Raw genomic sequence first — 19,759 nt, 5'->3', positions numbered from 1 at the left:
TAAATAGAGTTGTAAACTCATTTAATAATGGACACCACTATTAACAACCTACTATTCGATCAAAATAAGAAAACAAAATCTCTTATTTTATGAGCTAGACCCACGGTTTCAATAATCATAGATTTAGTCCTAGTTGTCACCGTAGGGGAGAGTCTAGTAGAATTTGATCTATAATTATCTATCTTTCGAAATCTAACCTTGTCAAAATAACTAATGAACACCTTCCGTAGGGGGACGAATCAAAGCGCCTCGAGGCCCCATTAAGCTATTGACTATGTTAAACCAACGGTGGAGATCGAATAAATTTTTTAAAATGAGCTCATTATAAAATTAAAATAGTATTTTTATTATTTATTTTTAGAAAATTAATGACTATGGTTTTCCCAAAAAAATTAAACAGATTAAATTTTTTTAAAACCAAAGTCCTATGATTTCTTATTAATTCTAAAGTGTCACATTGAAACAAATTCAATTAATTTAGAATTAATTTGTTGCTAATCAATATTTAGGTTTAACTAATATAATGAACCTATACAATTAAGTCCAACTCAGGTAAATGAGCCTTAACAATTGGGCTTGTATGGAGGAGGGCTAGGTCCAGTATGTCGTTCCCACTACAAAGGCCCCTTATCTTCCATACAAGTTCCAAAAGATAGGAATTTAAACCTTCGTTTTATTAATTGTTATTAATTGATTAGGCCCACTATAGTCATGCAAAACAAATGGGCATTCACAAGTGGAATCACCCACAAGAGAGGAATTTAAACTTTACATTTTCTAATGGGCCCAAATAAAACCTATCATTTTATGAATATTTTATTTTGCAAAATACCATATATCCAACAAACATATGGGCCACTATATGCATCTAAGCCCAATTGCAAAAATACCACATATAGTGCAAACAAACATGTTATAATTGGATGGGCCTAATCATGTTACTATATGAGCAATTCTATGAATTTATGCAAAAATACCACAATTTATTTCATTTGCAAAAATACCACAATTAATTATATAGAATTTATCAAAAAATTCAAATTAATTAAATGTTTACAAAAAATAAGTCAATTTAAATTAAATTTATCAAAAATTAACAATAGTTAATTTAAATTTCATTTATCAACAATCAACTTGGTTTTAGGTTAATTTGAAAAAAAAAATTTAATTTAATTTAAATAGGATTTATCAACAATTAACCAAAGTTAATTTAAATCCCATTAAAAAAAAATTATTAATTGGCTGAAAAAAAAATTGATATTTTTCAAAATTTAACCAATTTTAAATTTTAAAATCAATATCTTAACTATTTTCCAAAATATATTGTGTTGTTATAACTATTGGGTAATATTTTAACAATTAAAAAATAAAATAAAATATAAATAGTTATAACAATCCTAAAATATCTCAAAATAGTTAAACAAATTCAAATATCCATAAAAATATCTAACTAACAATATTCAAATTTCAAATAATTTAAATATTAAAAACTATAGAATAAAAAGATATTTATATTTTCAAATAAAGATTTAATAAAAATATCAAGAATTTAAATGAAAATATCTTAAATATCTGATATCATAATTCTAATATTTTAATATATTAAAAGATTTAAAATTAAGTTGTTAGTCTATTTTTAAATTTGAATTTGAATTTTTTGTAGAAAATATCTAATTATTTAAATCTCAACTAACAAAAATATCTTATTTAAAAAAAAATTAAATGATAAAATAAAAAAGATATTTTTGGTTTTGATTATAAATAATAAATTTCAACAATTTTAATTTTCTTTAATTTTGAAAAAAAAATAAAAAAAATAGGATGAACAGTACCCGTATCGGGTACTGTTCATTGGCTGGGCTGCAGTGGTGTGCGCGCGCAGCACAGGAGGCTGCCGAGGGACGCGCGCGGAGGCGTGTTGTGCGTGCGTGTGCGTGCGCTGGTGCGCACGGTGTGCGCGCGCACATGGCAGCCAATGCAAATTTTTCCAAAAAAAAATTTAGAGCAATTTTTCAAAACAAAACCATTTTCTAATTAATTTTTTACATGTTTTACACAAAATAAAGCATATATAAAAATTAATAGATTATAAAACACAACAAAATAACCTAAAAATTGCTAAAATTCACATAAAATCAATATGCTTCATAAAAACATGAAAACCATCCAATTATTCAAACATATCAAATAATCCAATTTTAAACATGTTCATGCATGAAAATAAAGATTACCAAAGGCTCTGAGGCCAGTTGTTGGATTAGCTTATACAGGATCTTTATTTATTTTCATGTATATCTAATATTAAACAAATTAATACGAGATAGCCTAAAACATGTTTCTAAAATTGAATTCAAGAGAAACAAAGAATAGAATACTTACAGTATACGCAGCAGAATTAAATAGTCCTTCCTTCAGTTTCTCTAACTCTTATATCCTCTCTGTCGCAGAGTATTATCAAGAAACTGAACCTATCTTCTATTTTCTTCACAATCTTCCAATGTATCCTTAGAACCACCTAGACTAGTGCGGGCAATTCTCAACACATGAGATGGATATAGAGAGAAGAAGAGAAAATAACAAAGAGGCTTAGAAAATGACTTGTGTTTAGAGATAATCTAAAACTATCAGAAAATCTGACTTGAGACTTGTCAAATTTATGTTTTGACTTCTCTCTAAGCACTCATTTCATAGACTCAATTAGGCCATTTAATTTAATTAAAAAATCAATAAAATAACAGCCATTTTGAAGCCCTAGGTCGAAATTATCATGGGCTATAGGCCCGTGAAATTTCTCATTTGATTATAAACCCATTGGACTTAAAATCAAGGCCTGTATTATTTTCTATTGATTTAATTAATTAAATAATTATTTAAATCCTGTATAAAATTAATTATTTATAATTTGAACCTTGATTTAAATTTATTTATTAATTTAGATACCAATTTATCTTAATTAATAAACCTGTCATAATTTCTCTATTCTTCTTAAAATTACACAACTCTGTGAAACTATCCAAAATTGACCTGGTCAACTTTGATAATTCTAATTGATGATTAAATCAATTAATTGAGACTATCTAGATGATTTTATCCAAGGTACAATGGGGACCATGGGCCTATGAAATCAAGCTCCAATAAGTTATCATAAATCTAACAAATAAATTTACTAACTTATTAATTCCTCGTGACTCCACTATAGACTCGGAATTGCACTCTTGAATTCATAGAACGCTCTATAACAAATATAGATACGCTATTAATTATCCATTGTTACAACCATAATTGTCACTCAATCCTCTATAGACAGTCTACAATGAGATAGGACTAAAATACTGTTTTACCCCTCATTGTATTTTATCCTTAAAACACTTAGTTCCTTGTAAATGATATTTCAGTAAACTAATTTAATTACTGAAATGAGATCTCTATCATTTAACACCTTGAACCAAACTAAAAGGAAACCATCATTTCACTTCTTCATCAGAAGCTATAGATGTTCATATCTATGATTAACACTCCCACTCAATTATACTACCAAGTTCCCAAGATGTAAGTATGGTAACGAACAAGTCAAATAACTCAAATAATATAATAAGTTATAATACTAACCACTCAGAATTGAGATTGAATTGACATATGGTCAACTATATGATACGACTAGAATAGATAATAACGGTATGTTTACTTATCTTATCAACTGTCAATATCAGTCCTGTCCGATGTAACAAATACATCCGATCTTATCTACTTTGCTAATGTTCTGGAAAGAACATAACACTGTAATGTGTAAGTAGATCATATCGTAGATTGGCAAGTCAGTGTAAATCCGGTGCACTGACTAATCTTAGGACTAACTTATTTTGAACATATAATCATATTTATATTCCACTGTGATTACGTCACTATAAATAAGATTAGCTATATGCTCGGGATTTAATAGAAGTTTATATTAAACAAATAATCATGAAAATAAAACATGTGAGCAAAGTGATTGACCAAGTCAAAAATGATTTCTATTCTTTTTATTGATAATAAAATGAGATTACAAAGAATTTGGGTTTTAATTAAGGCATAAAACCCCAACATAATTGACTTCATTGTTATCATGTCCATCTCTAAACTGCGGCCGACTATGGCGCGACCGGCTGGTCACGCTGTTTCCTCCTTTGGTTGGTATCTCCCGAGCATCAAAGGGAGGCATGCGCTAGTCGGTGGGTCCCCATGCATTATTATGCCATGGGGGGCCCCTGACCGCAGAGCCTGACTCGTTATGCCTTCTGTTGGCAGAAGGATGCTGCCCCCTGCTCGGTGGAGTTGGCTCATCGTCCCCTGGGCATCTAGGGCTACGGGGAGGCTGCCCAGCCCTATTCTGCCTCTAGCGCTGGGGATTGCCGCGACCAGCTTGAGAGGGTGGTTGTTGCTCAGGATCCCTAATTGGGACATCATCCTGAGCACCATGTGGCTGCTCCGCCCTTTAAGGGCTTGCTGGCTGGAGCGGAGGACTCAGATTAGGGGCCCGCTGCGGTGGTGCATTTGGTGGCTGATTCGGTTGAGAGGCCGGCGTAGCATGTCCACTGGCCAACTAATGGCTGCTTCAAGAGCGGTCGTGGCATCTCTCTGCCGACAGTCCATTTCTGCCTGCCGCTCATTCAGCTCCTGACGCTGACGCTCAATCTCCATCTGCTACAGCGCCAAGGTCTCTACTGCATTCTCCTGATTGACCCTCAGATTGGCCAACTCATCCTGCAATACCCCCAATGTTGCCCTCAGCATCTTGGAATCCATTTCCTCCTCTTCAAAATCCAAGTGTGGTTCATTTTCAACCACATTTGGAGGAGGAGGTTGAGACGACGCAGCGCCAACAACCTGTCCAGCTCTCTTGGATGTCTTCGTCATTTGATCTTCCTAAAGCTTTTTGATTAATCTCTCAATGAAAGCACCAAAATGTTGACCCTTAATTTGGCTAACGACACGGAGTCAAAATAATGACAAAGAAAAAAAAAATCAAGAAGAGAATCAAATGGGAAGAAAGTGACACAAGTGATTTATAGTGGTTCGGCCCCAACTGCGTGGTAATAGTCTACATCCACTTAGTGTTCTTATTGATATTGGATCCTAATATTGTGATCAAAGAACTAGGGTTCTTGAGTTTCACAAGCCTTAGGAATAATACAACCTTCCGTGGATAATTACACTATACTTTTCTCTTTGAATACAAAGATTAAAATTCTAAGAGTCCAAAAGTCTCTTCCTTGAGCCTTCTCATTCTTATTTATAGGTTGAAGGAGGTTACATGGGTCGATGGGCCTTAATTACCCTTAATATCAACGTATCAAGGCAATAAAAAGAAAATATATTCAATGTAGTTATTACAAGATTGTGCATCTTAAAGGAAGTAAATAGAAGCATGCGACCAGCCTAGTCGCATCTAAACGCGGGATCTGATGTGGCAATAATCATCTGGTCGATAGGTGAACAGTGTCCCTTGACTTCAGAACTGCCACGTCCCAACCACTTGTAAGAAATTCTTGCCACGTCATCAGGAACCATTTTTGGGTAAACAGAACCTATAATACGAAGCTCCAATAAACCAGATTATTAATTAAACTCTTTAATCCAATAACCTTATTTATTAATTCTATTATTACTCCACTATAAATATGGAGTTGCACTCTAAGTATTTATAGAATTATATTTACAAAGTTTTCTCTAGTAATCCATTGATATAATCAATAAATGTACTTTTGTCCTCCATTTATTGGTTCGTTAATTAGAGCTAGTCAAGATTACCGTTTTACCCTTCTAATTACCACTTAATCCTTAAGTACCATTAATTCACTAGTGGATAATTAATCTATAATCAAATTATAGATTTGAGCTCAATAACTATTTAGTTACAGAATTAACCCTTAAGGGAACCAATATTTGATCCGTTAGGAAAATATGAATTCCATTATTGTAAATCATATTCCTAGTCATTCATGATATTGAATCTCCAAAATAAAAGTCATTAGCCTCATTATATTAAGAAACATTAACAAGTGAATTAAAATATCCATTAAACACAAATAGGAGTTCATGAATACTCAGGATTTAGACTGATCTATAAATGATATTCTATTATGATAAGAATTAAATCTTTATGTCAAACGACAAGTTTATAAAGATAATTAATTATCATCGATCCTATCATATATAATCTGTATTATATACAACATCTTTACTAAGATGTCTATCCACATTAGTAATCCGAATCTAGATCACTTGCATCCCGTATGCTTAGTAAACCGCACTAGTTACCATTCATTAAAGATTCCTCACTTTAATATGTTACTGACTATTCTATTTTATTCATTATATATGATTTTAATTCTCTTGTACTAATACAAGATCATATTCTCATGAATGATTAATGAATTTTCTTGACATTATTATATAATTAATTCAAACAACAATTATAACATTCAAATATAATAAAATTGTACTTATATTTAAATCAATAAAATGTCTTTACATGTTTTTAGGGAATTAATCCTAACACCTATTTATAAAGTTTTGAGACACCATTTGAATTTCAAATTTCGACAATCCTCATGGCTATTACCAATGCTTAATTGGATGTTTATGGAAATAAAAAGAAGTTTTGGGAGTACATGAGTTGTTAGAACCATTCAAGATGGAAAAAAGAAATTGGAAATGGCTGCCAACGTCCATGGCCGCGCCCGTGAGTCTCGGTTCTCCAGGCCGCGGCTTGGAACACTCGTGGCCGCGCCCACATGTCCAATTTCAGCAAAACTCAATTTTGCCATTTCCAAATGGGTCTATCCTCTTCCAACATGATTTTGTAACCTCCAAACACATTATGAGTGTTAAAATCATGCCTACAACAATCATATCACTTATGACTTTGATAAATTCATATCAAAATGTGTAACATCAAATCTACTCATTATTGGGTAATATTTGGGGGTTACAAATTTGTAACTGAATTTGTAAGTCCAAATATGTTACATATTTGAATATTCACATTATCTAAAAATCTAACTCTTGTGACCCACATTGTCACATTATTTAATTTAAACATCATATTATATAAATAATATAATATTCTCCCACTAGATTAAATAATTCCCTATTGTAACACTTATTTAATTAATCAACATTATTTTTAAAATATAACAACATTTTTTTTGTCAGACATTTCCCATACCTACTTAAGATACTCTAAGTTACTGTTTTTTTTTCCTGTATAAAATTTAGAATAAATATCATTTTTGCCTCCCGAACTATGACTATTGTATGATCGTGTCCCCTGAATGATTTGCGATGTTAAAAATTCCCCCCGAACTATGCACGTTACTAAAATATGAGACTTCTGTTAGATTTCGTCCTATGTGACTAACATATTGTCTGTTGATGTGGCAGTGCCATGTGTAGAATAATTATCAATTTTGCCCCCCGAACTTTGACCACTACCAAATTATACCAATTTTATAAAAAATATATATGTTTTTTCTTAAAAATAATAATTAAATCCTTAATAAATAAATTTTTTTAATTATCAACAAATAACTCCTTTTTACTTTTTCTTTTACAATATTAATTAAAACTATTTTAGAATGAACATTTTAAATAAATACTAAAACAAAGAAAAAACTTTTAAGTAAAAAGGTGGACAAAATAGTTAAATAAATAAAAAATTTAATTTAAGAGGACAAAGGGGGAAAATTTTGTTTTAGGATTTATTTTTTTAATTTTGATATTAACATATATATTGTAAAAGAAAAGAAAAAGTAAAAAAAAAACTATTTTCTATTAATTAGATTTTTATTTTTTGAGTGTTTGAATTTTATTTAATTAATTTGAAATTTTTTGTATTGATCATTTTCTTAATCTTTTAAAATGATTTTTTTAAAATTTTTAAGGATTAGATTATCATTTTAAAAAAAAATATTAAATTAGTTTTAAAAAAAGGACACAATTTGGTAGTGGTCAAAGTTCGGGGGGCAAAATTTCTAATTATTCTACACATGACACTGCCACATCAAGAGACAAAACGCTACATCATCAATCCGTTAGCCACCTAAGACGAAATCTAACAGATTTCTCATATTTCAGTAACGTGTATAATTCGGGGAGAAATTTTAATACTGCAAATCATTCGAGGGGTACGATCATACAGTGGTCATAATTCAGGGACAAAATGTTATTTATTCTAAAATTTAATTTAAGCTTTATGAATTATTCCAAGAAATTTAAAAGATAATTGATGTGAATCAAAGGTTGAAGAAGAAGTAAATAAGTTCAAAATTAATCAATATAAAAATAATTGCATTTGATATTTATTAATGATCAATTTGGAAAGGTGTTGTTAAGAAAATATTTAAAATAAAAAGACTTGGGCTATTTTTTTTAGATGTGAGTATAGTACCCAAAAAAAAAAAAAAAAACGTTGGCACCCCATTTAAAATTTGAATTTTTTTTATTGCAACTTCTTTTAAAATGTAAGGAGTTTTCTAATTATTCTGAATTCCACTTTGAAAAAGTATATAAAAAGAAGTTTATTCTTGATAAATTTTAAGCAACGAACTTTTATTATTCTTCATAAAGTATGTGAACCACTTGGCTATGATAGTAGTCATGTAATTTGATATATATATATATATATATATATAATGTAACTCACCTTACAAATAATAAAAAGGGACTGAAATATTTTGCACGTGCATTGAGTCGGTGTAGCTAGGTAGCTAGCATGATTAGTCGTTAGTGTCAGGATCGAATACTTAAAAATATAGATTAAGTTGACCATGCAACCCATATTTTATACTGTCATTCATAATAGGGTTTTTAAAAAATAATCATCACTTTTTTTTAATAGTTAATGTTATTTATTTATAACAACATTTATTTTTAGTAATTGGTTTTAGATGGCATAGATGGACGAGCTCATTGGCTAAATAAAACAAAAAGTGATACGTATCTCGTAATAAATAAAATTGGATTGGATTCCATCTTACCCTGTTTCCTGCGAATTGATTCTTAATAATTGTGCCTGATTTTTCTATTGAAACACTAACAAAATCTTAGTTGTTAATCGAAATCAATAAAACAACTCAGATATATACTATTACTAATCTCATATCTAAATTAAAAATTCGATATGGTCTTAATTGCCATTTAAATTTCACACTATATATAATATTTAACCATCATTTATAACATATAATAAACTTGGGCGTGCTGTTTTTATGTAGACACACACATATAACGAGTAACAAAGTTCTAGGTAGAGCACATAAGACTACACCACCAAATTGATGAGTTGGTTTTCCATTTTTCTTATTAATTTATGTTCTGTCCGTACTTATTTTTTTTCTTATTGAAAAAAAATTCCATTAATTAATAAAAATTAATCTACTATGGTAAGTAATCGATCTAATACAAAAGTTAGATCACAAATAACCTACCATAGTATAATAATGAACTGAACTCGGTAAACTGATTCTAATAATAGGGAAGAAAAAAATGTCTACAAAACATAGATGACGTACACATATTTGATTATGCACTTTGACAATTATTATTATTGTTATTATTATTATTATATGTTTGTTTTAGATAAGTAGATCCATACTAATTGTGGGTATTAATTAGCTGTGTAGCTGTATAGAGTCAAAGCAATCCTTTTCCTAATAATATGGGGGGGATAATATGTATGGCTAAAAATGAGGAAGTAGACTAATTTAATTAGGAAGCAAATCACCTATTAATATTTCAACAAATCTTAATTCAACTATCGACCATGTCTATATCTCTTTCCTTAATAACCATTTTCATTCTTAAAATAAAAATAATCCACACCTACATTACATTATAGTTTTCCTAAAAATAAAAAATAAAATAAGAAAGTAATAACAATAATAAAAAAATAGCAATATTAAATATATATATATTTTTTCTGCTTCTCTCGTGTGTTTTTTTTTGAGATACTGATCGCCTGTACAATAAATAGTAAAAGTTTTTTCAAAAAAGAAAAAAAATAGTAAAATTTATTAGTAAAGATGTAATAATAAATTATATATAAAGAGAAAATAACAAAGGAAATGCGTATAGGTTTCTCATGGAAACAAATATAATATTAGTCAATAATTATTCGAAGAGAAAGTAATAAGAAAATATATTATGAATTGTTTAGAAAAAATTTAATACAATTCATGAAAACTTAATCATAAGACATTAATAGTTGGACAATTTTAAAAAAAAAATTCTTAATATTTTAAAGATTTTAAAAATCATAAGTAATATAAAATATGGTTAATGAATAATAGGATGTAAGAAGTTGATATTTTTTAACATTAATTATAAAAAGTATAACTTGTAATATGTATTAATATTTTGACATAAATAATTTTATAACTAAATTTTATAATATTTTGAAGAATTTAAAAAATGGTAAGCATGATAAATAAAAATTGATGTCATTGTAAATAATTGCAAAAATATTAGTTCCTTACATTGCAGTTATATGGGCCTTAAAGTTTCTTTAATTTCTGATAATATTATAAGTTTTGTTTATTGTTAATATTAAAATATTATTGCTTTACATTGAATTGTTTAATTTATATGTTTATAATTTATTACGAATTTTTATTACCTACATTATCCTCTATTTGTCAAATAAATTAACTTACCGGTGTATAGGTAGCTGAGAGAAAGTCAAGGGAAAAGAAAAAGAGAAATTATATATATAAAAATATTAATATGAACAAACTTTACATATATTATAGTCCTCCTCGTTGTCAAAAAGAAATAAATAAAATTCTGAAGAATACACCTACAAAAATACATATGAGGACCACTTTGTCCAGTTATTATCCTTGAATATAAACGACAACGAGAATAAATAAATTAATACAACTCATAATTTATTCTCCATAATTTAAGTGCCACAAATAAAAAGTTGAAGTTATCCTTTTTTTTTTAGAGTAATGATATATAAATGAATAACTTGAAGTTCCTTATTTTATTAATCTTTAGATATTGTAATGTAAAATATGTTATAATCTAAAAAACTATTGAAAGAAAGAAAAAAAACTATTAAAATTAATAAATGATAAAGTGAAAACTTAAAAGGGAAAAGTATGGTCAAATGGAAAGTAAAATGAAATGTTTATATAAATGAATCAAATTCCAATTTTAAAATTAAGTCATTCTGTCCCAATAGCGTAAGTTAGTAGTAGTCTAATTAGAGCCATAAGAACGGTCCCAATAGCATTTAAGAATATGATAACATATTGTCATATCTTTCTTACTATAATTCAATAATCTTCCAACCACCCCACTCATCTCAATTCCAAACTCAGGCCAAGCCATTCTCTTTGGTTTCCTTTTCTCTTTTTTACCTAAAACAAAATTCAATCTCTAAAATTTACAATAGGTATGGTAACTCTAAGGATCACGTGCATGGCACGTGTCCAGTGAGTTCATAGTTCCTACAGCTCAGGTCCTTTCCTCTCTCTTATTTTGCATTTAACATCTTTTCCCACCCTTTATTATTATTAACACCAGCTTCTTCTTCTTCTTCTTCTTGTGTTCTTTCTCTCTCTGTACAGTGAAAGAAGAAGAAGAAGAAGAAGAAGAAGAAGAACCAGTACACAGCAAAACCAAAACCCAATCCTTAATAGCTCTCTCTTATCTCAGAAAACCCCAGAAAGAAGACTTGGACTGTATTCACATTGCACCCAAAAATCACAATACCACATGCCATGGGAACCTGCACCTCCAAGCCACCTAAAGCCAACCCATATTCGGTCCGAGACCCAAACGACGCCTCCCAGACCCCTAAATCCCTCCCGGCCACAACCCCACACCACAACCGGAGGGATGACAACGACGACGTCTCCGGCGCCGGAAAAATGTCTCCTTTCTTCCCATTCTACAGCCCCAGTCCCGCCCACTACCTGAAGAAATCTTCCCCGGCGCCTGCCGGCAGCAAAAGTGCTAGTTCTACCCCCAGGAGGTTTTTCCGGCGGCCGTTTCCTCCGCCGTCGCCGGCCAAGCACATACGGGCGGTGCTGGCTCGGAGGCACGGGAAGAAGGCATCGGCGACGGCGATTCCTGAGGAGGAAGGGGACGAGGATGAGAATGGGGTTGAGCTGGATAAGAGGTTTGGGTTCTCGAAGGAGTTCACGAACAGGTTGGAGGTGGGAGACGAAGTGGGTCGGGGGCATTTTGGGTACACTTGTTCTGCTAGGTTCAAGAAAGGTGAGCGCAAGGGCCAGAACGTTGCTGTCAAAGTCATCCCAAAGTCCAAGGTTTGGTGCTCTTCAACTATGGAAGTTTAACTGTCCCTTTTTCTTTACCTTTTTTTTTCTTTCCCTTTTTCTTTCTTTCTCGGTGGAAATGATCAAGTATAATTTGAAAATAAAAAAGTATAATCTGGTATCTGGGTTTGTCTCGGTCTGAGTATCTTTGTTTAATCTAGACGGATAAATGTTTCAACTTTTAATTTTACTTTACATATATTTTATATAGTTGCTGTTAGGACTTGCGTGTTTTTGCATTTGAAACTGATGAATTCAGACCCCATTTGCTGTTACTGTTACTGTTTCTTTTCCTGATAATGGCCGTTGTTTTGTTACTATCTTGTTGTTGTTGTTATTATGACTTATTTTGTGTAGGGACCAGGGAGATGGACATGGAGGTCTCTACTCTCTGGTCTATTATTTGTTAGTCATTATTACTACTATTAATTTTTCTTGGCACTGTGGGTTCATGTAAATTCAATTAAGTGGGTTAAATAGTAAGTTGAGTGTAGCACGATGGGATCCTTTACATATTTCTTGGTAAGTTTTTTTTAGTATTAATGATGGTTTTGGTGTCCTTCTAGATGTAGGATATTAGGGCAGAGTTCCTTTGGGGAATAAAAAAAAATGAGAAAAGAATACTAGGGATAGTTTCAGACATTGCTACTTGTTGCAACTTTTGAATGTAAGGTGTATAATGTGACATAATTGTTTGTTTATTGCTTTTTGGGTCAACGATTAGAACAGCTGATCTTTTCTCTTCTAGCCCCATCTGAATAATTTAGTGCTATCAAGTTATCACAGAACAACTATTTATGATATTTAATACTTAGTTTACGCTTAACCAAGCACAATTGGCAAAAATCAATTCATGTGGTTTATAATTGAAAAACATAATATGTGAATGAGAATAAAGTTATTATCAATTTTTTTAAGTGACTTTTATAAAACAATGTTACGATGTATAACTGTATAAGATGTGATTGTTCCAACTAAAGGATCAAGAAATCCAATAGCCCACAGGTTTGAGTGGACCTAATCATTGAAAAGAATCATAGAAGGATGGTCCAAATAGGGGTCTTGGTCTTGATGGGGTCCTATGATTGTACTGTGTCATACATAAGGCCATTCTTCTAATGCTCAGCACCAGCCTTCAGTTGCTGCCATGGCAAATAGGTCAAAGGTATCAGGCCAGTTGCATTTCATAACTGGACCAGATGCGTGGTTGACAACCAGGTCCCGTAATAGGTAAACCTTCTTTTAAAGGACAAGACATTGTACAACCCTTGAGCTTATATGGTATGATTGACCCCAAACACAAGAGATCGCTAAATAATTGAAGAATGTATGATGTAGAACGTGCCAAGACTACACAGTCGTGTGAGAGGATTGGGACCTTATCTCATGTTCAGATCAAGATTCATAACAGGAAGAAGAAGATAAGGAATGCTTTTCCTAGACTTGCTTGGCTTTCCCCTATGCCCCCTCTACAAAACGATTTTCTACTTCAAATCCCTATAACCGGATATGCCCCACTTTACAGAGTGGTTTCCTTTTCATACTGGAGGGCAGAGGTATCACCACTTCTAAAATCAGTAAGATAAAAAAGAGAGCAAAGAAGTTGAGCTCCAAAATTAATAACAGAAAGCAACTAATATTAGGTTGGAATACATGGATATATTTGAGGCTCGAGTCTCTCTTAGGTATTTACATAGCAATTGTTATAGACTTTTGTTCCTCAAATATTGTAGGAATAGATGAAGAGCCCAGTTTCAAAAGATATTAGTTTGTAATACCAGAAGTAGAATTTCTGAAATATTGTTTTTCCCCAACGAGTCAACTGGACTAGACAAACAAGATAAAATGATCCGTGCACTATTTTTTTAAAGGAAGCATATGCCTAAATTGTCTTGATTTATTTATATAAAATTGGACTTTGATTGTAGGAAATGTTTATTTAATGTGTGCAAATGTGTTTTGTGGGCTTTGTTGAACAAACCTCACTTCTCTATTTGCACATGCATATGCATTCACAGTATTAGACATGAAGTCTGCAGCCCTCTAAATGAATAATCTAACATTTTTAATCATCTCCCTAATTCAGATTGACTGAAAGCTCTGCTGTTTGAGTGGAGAAATTTTAGTGTTGTTTTTTTTATATGCATCGTTTTGCTTCTAAGCCCGTCATTTTCTCCTGTAATTTTTCTTTTACTCTAATAATTTGCATCTTTTAGCTGTTAAGTTTGAGTGTAATATATGAAACGAGGTAGAGAAAGAAAAAGGAAAGCATGTTTTCTCTTTCACTTCGTCGACTTAATAAATTACTTTAGCTTAATGATGTATTCTTTGTTATCAGATGACCACTGCCATAGCAATTGAGGATGTGAGAAGGGAGGTTAAGATACTGCAAGCTTTGACAGGACATAGTAATCTAGTGCAATTCTACGAAGCATTTGAAGACAGCGATAATGTCTACGTAGTAATGGAGTAAGCTTGAAAATGAATTTATATTTTGATAATATACGAATCATTTAAGTGTTGTCCACAAATAGTGGAGGTAGAAGTTACGGTATACGAATATTATACTGAAGTTTTTCTAATATTTGTGATTTATGTAAAGGCATGTGAGCTCTATGAAATGGCAGTTGCCTTATTGTAATATTTTCTGCTTGTTTACTGCATGTCTGACAAAGTGTTATGGACATTTCAGGTTGTGTGAAGGAGGGGAACTTCTGGACAGAATACTTTCAAGGTAATTCGTAATATATGGGCTGTAAGATTTTCCTTTAAAGGCCTATTAGCTCTAATATAAGTGCATTACTGTGGCCTAGCTAATTATTCAGCTAAAATATTCATTTAAATTGTAGGGGTGGGAAATACACAGAAGACGATGCCAAGGCTGTCATGGTACAGATACTAAATGTTGTTGCATTTTGCCACCTTCAGGGTGTGGTGCATCGTGATCTTAAACCAGAGGTGAAATATCTTTATAATTCTGTTTTGTACTTAGCCTAATTTTTGCCTGCATGGTGAACCAAGCTATGGATGTGCTAGCCCATTTGAAAGATCCTTGACAAGTATTATTTGAGTGAAGGGCCCTAGTGCCTGTTATGTCCAAGAACAATACTCTCTAAGTGTCTGTTATGTCCAAGAACAATACACTCTAATACAAATAGAGTTTAGATGATGTTGTATAGTAGAGTCTGAACTTTTATTGATCAAAGGAAACCAGAATGTGTCCAAGGTAAAACTACCGGTACCCCAAATTATACAACTGCCGATATCCTAAAATACACATCAGCACAATAGCCTTAAATCATTGTTATTTTTCTTCCTACCGACGAATGTATATTTACTCACCAAATTATATATATATATATATTTACAAAACCTACCCTTTATTTTGGATAACATGAGAGAACTCCCTTTGGATTTACATTTTGATCTTTCAAGGCCTTGTAATATGCATATGTTTTAATATTGAGTTATTGATCCACTCATGTAAGCTAAATTAGGAGAACTTATAAGAATGACAAAATAGCTACGTTAGGGGGGCATACTAGACTAATTTTAAAAATTATTTTGAGTTTTGCAGATGACCTAATAAGTAATATAATAGATTTCAAACAACAATTCATTCATGAAACACTAAATTCATTCTCCACAAAGGTCAAAGGGTAAGTTTTGTCTTTTTTCATATTTTTTCTTACAGTAACTTGAATAAGGTCATGTCTCAAAACTAGTCAATTTGAAAGGATTTTTATAATAAAATTCAAATTGCAAAGGGTTTGATCATATTCTAAAGAAACGTGGGTTTGTCAAAGAAAAAGGGTCAACGTCATATCCAAGAACTATAGTTTCTAGTCAATTTCTATGATGGATTTTCTAGTTGGTTCTATTATGGTAAGAAAATTAGCTGGAATGTATCTCATGTGACATTGTGATTAGGGAAAATATTCATAGTCATCCGTATTCTGAGATAATAGTTGGCATAAGGTCTTGGTGAAATGGGAGTTTCTTTTCCATTATAAAATCATATAGTAAGATCAGCTGGTTCTTTAACTTGTGTTTGACAAAATGTTAACCTAGTTGAAGTGATACTGAGACCTCCAATATGCCTATGCTGGACGTTGGAAACCGTAATTGGTGGAAAATTGGGGCAATAGGATGTTCTGGGAGGTTTAATTATCATAGAATTATGTTGATCATCCTAGTATGTCCTAGAGTCAGAATTATTTGGAAAGTTTATGAGAATAGATTAGGGGAGTGTATGAGTTAGGGTTGCCTAGTCTTATCGTACCGAGCTCTAGCTCTAGCTCTAGGAGAGAAACCGGGTCTCTAAAACTTCCTGGGTGCGTTAGTTTGTGTTCCTATTTCAATAAAATCACTCTCATATTTCCCATTGTCTTGTTTACTGCTTTATGTGTTCCTGTGGTGTATCAGATACCTCATAATATGCTTTGTAATTTTAATGTACTACACTAAAGTTGGTTTTTCTATGCATCAGAACTTTCTGTATACTTCTAAGGATGAAAATTCTGAGTTGAAAGCCATCGACTTTGGTTTATCAGATTTTGTGAAACCAGGTTTGTTTTCAACCAATTGTCATCTCTTAGTCTTTGAAGCTTTGGATCAACTTGTGACATTTGTAATTGTTGACAGATGAAAAGCTAAATGATATTGTTGGAAGTGCATACTATGTGGCCCCTGAAGTTTTACATAGAGCTTATAGTACAGAGGCTGATGTGTGGAGTGTGGGTGTGATAGCATATATTCTGTTATGTGGTAGTCGCCCTTTTTGGGCCCGGACCGAATCTGGTATTTTTCGAGCAGTTTTGAAAGCTGATCCAAGTTTTGATGAACAACCTTGGCCTTCTTTAACCATAGAAGCAAGGGACTTTGTTAAGCGCCTATTGAATAAGGATCCACGGAAAAGAATGACAGCTGCTCAGGCTCTCAGTGAGTTTCTCAAAATTTACTAAAAATTGAATAGTTTGCCATATTGATGTCTTACTGGTCATGATCTTTTATTAACAGGTCATCCTTGGATCAGGAACTACAATGATGTGAACGTGCCGCTTGATATTCTAATTTTCAAACTTATGAAAACTTATATGCGGTCTTCATCTTTGCGAAAGGCTGCTTTAAAGGTGCTCCTTTTTTTAAACATATCAAAGCAAGTATTTATTTTTGTTCTTTTCAAGAAAAAAAAATGGACGTATGTCAATCCACATTGTTTTTTCTATTGAGGAATGTATTTCTTGAAAAATAGTTATGTACGGCTTCTGTTTGTTTTCTTGATTAATGCAGTCCATATTTCTGCTATTAAAAATATTTGATTTCACTCTAATCAAACACTTGGAAATAGTCTTAAATCTGTCGAGTACTTTTTCATCACTCAATTTTTTTAGACTTTCTTATGAGATGTGACACCTAATCCCTAAAACACATAGCTCTCCCTTTCTGATGTTTTTGAACATTCTTTACAGTCTCTTAGGTTTTAAGATGGTCATACATGCTTAATATTGCTAGGCTTATATTAGAATTAGGTTCTACTTAATGCCCTTAATCCATGAAAACATGTTTTGTATATAAGATTCTAAAGTATATTCTCATATGTTTTAATTTATATTTATTATGTCGACAATTCTCACAGGCCTTGTCCAGGACACTTACTGTGGATGAACTCTTTTATCTAAAGGAGCAGTTCTCCCTCTTGGAGCCAAACAAAAATGGCACCATATCCTTAGACAACATTAGGATGGTTTGCTTCTCTCTCTCTCTCTCACTCATATTGGACAGTTTGATCTTGGATCTTGAAAGTAACTTTCTGTTTTTGGTTGTCTTTCTCATTTTTCTCCTGGAACAGGCCCTGATGAAAAATGCAACTGATGCAATGAAGGAATCCCGCATCCCTGATCTTATTGCTTCGGTAATTTCCTCTGCCAAATTTCTTTTCTTTAATTCTTTTGATGTTCATGCCCTTGTATGATTATCCACTCATTACTTCTGTTCGTACTGTTTGATTGTCCCATGACAGTTGAGTGCACTTCAATACAGAAGAATGGATTTTGAAGAGTTTTGTGCAGCTGCATTAAGTGTCCATCAGCTGGAAGCACTTGACCGTTGGGAACAACATGCTCGATGTGCATACGAACTTTTTGAGAAGGATGGTAACAGGGCTATAGTCATTGAAGAGCTTGCTTCTGTAAGTCGATATCTTGATATAGTGTTACAGTTTCTAGTCAATTGATCATTTTGTTACTAAATGATTTTGAAATTTATTGACACTCGTGAGCATTAATTGACTCTCGGACTACCATCTTATGGATCATTACTGCTAATAGAATCAGTTAGCAACTAGAATTAAGTAGACATCACCTGTGAAAAAATTAGCATGAGTTTTTCTATCACTCAATTTATTAAAAGATTTTATTTGCTTTTTTACTTGTTACTCTGAGAATATAATATTTTAGATCTTTGTTCTATTTGTGGCAGTTTAAACTGACATTTTGTATTTTTTTTTTGAAATTGTTGTTTAGGAACTTGGTCTTGGTCCTTCAATCCCTCTTCATGTGGTACTTCATGACTGGATAAGGCACACAGATGGGAAGCTAAGCTTCCTTGGATTTGTCAAATTGTTGCATGGTGTGTCCAGCAGGACCTTTGTGAAGGCACAATGAAAAGATATAGTAACAATGAGCTCAAAGAAGTGCTTGTTTTTCTATCATTTTAGGCAACTGTGATATGTGCTAGGTGTTTGGATTGAAACACGGGTGCGTACCTAAACCTGTCGATTCATTTCCTGAGGTCTGGGATGCCCAGCGGCGAATTCTATTGAAACCCACTTTGGCACAGACAATGAGCCGTCAACTTCATACAAATTCTAAGAGACGGCTTTGACCAATCCTCTGGAACTGCAGGTTTGGTCCTTTGTTTGATTTCGTAAAGGCCATGAAAGCTATTTTGATGTTTCCCAGTGTAAAGTTGTAGTCAGTTTTTGCTCAAATGGGGCTAATGTTTATGATATATCCTTCTCACACTATAGTGATGATGCTTTGTATACATGTTTCATTAATGCTGTCTCTAATGTTTTTGTCTACATTTCTTTCATCAGACCAATCTAATCTTTGAAGATTTTGGTACTCCCAACCCTTGATTGTGGAAACCCAAAATTAGAGACAAAGTCTTTTCTCCTAACCCCCCTATGTTTGGTGGAAGAGAAAAGTGGGAGGAATGAAAATTTGGAGAGAAAAGTGGAGGGAAGAAGAAAAAATTGTCTTTGATTGGAAAGAAAAGTGGATAGAAGAGAAAAATAGATAGAAAATAAAAATAAAACAATGGGTCTCACCAATATCTCTCTCCCCAGATTGGAGGGAAATTTTACAATATACATTTGTATCAAAAATTACTTATTTATCTTTATTTTTTCATTAAAAAAAATTCATATC

At 32.2% G+C, this 19,759-nt stretch overlaps 1 protein-coding gene across 1 annotated transcript; it reads left to right on the top strand.

Moving 5' to 3' along the window:
* Window positions 1–11,338: 11,338 nt before the first annotated feature.
* LOC133797910 (CDPK-related kinase 5-like) lies at window positions 11,339–19,393 on the top strand. The gene is made up of 11 exons (XM_062236019.1): window positions 11,339–12,317; window positions 14,665–14,795; window positions 15,019–15,060; window positions 15,176–15,284; window positions 16,816–16,894; window positions 16,971–17,267; window positions 17,346–17,458; window positions 17,965–18,072; window positions 18,178–18,240; window positions 18,349–18,516; window positions 18,851–19,393. The coding sequence occupies exons 1-11, from the start codon at window positions 11,769–11,771 to the stop codon at window positions 18,989–18,991; spliced, it is 1,800 nt and encodes a 599-aa protein (XP_062092003.1). The 5' UTR covers window positions 11,339–11,768; the 3' UTR covers window positions 18,992–19,393.
* Window positions 19,394–19,759: the final 366 nt, after the last annotated feature.

The sequence above is a fragment of the Humulus lupulus genome, chromosome 1, assembly GCF_963169125.1.
Source record: "Humulus lupulus chromosome 1, drHumLupu1.1, whole genome shotgun sequence".
Taxonomy (NCBI): domain Eukaryota; kingdom Viridiplantae; phylum Streptophyta; class Magnoliopsida; order Rosales; family Cannabaceae; genus Humulus; species Humulus lupulus.
This window is presented reverse-complemented; position numbering and strand designations above follow the sequence as displayed.

Coding starts and splice junctions, on each gene's coding strand:
- LOC133797910 (XM_062236019.1), top strand. CDS start 11,769: ATGGGAACCTGCACCTCCAAGCCACCTAAAGCCAACCCATATTCGGTC. Junction 12,318..14,664: donor AAGTCATCCCAAAGTCCAAG/GTTTGGTGCTCT, acceptor CTTTGTTATCAG/ATGACCACTGCCATAGCAAT. Junction 15,061..15,175: donor CTGGACAGAATACTTTCAAG/GTAATTCGTAAT, acceptor TTTAAATTGTAG/GGGTGGGAAATACACAGAAG.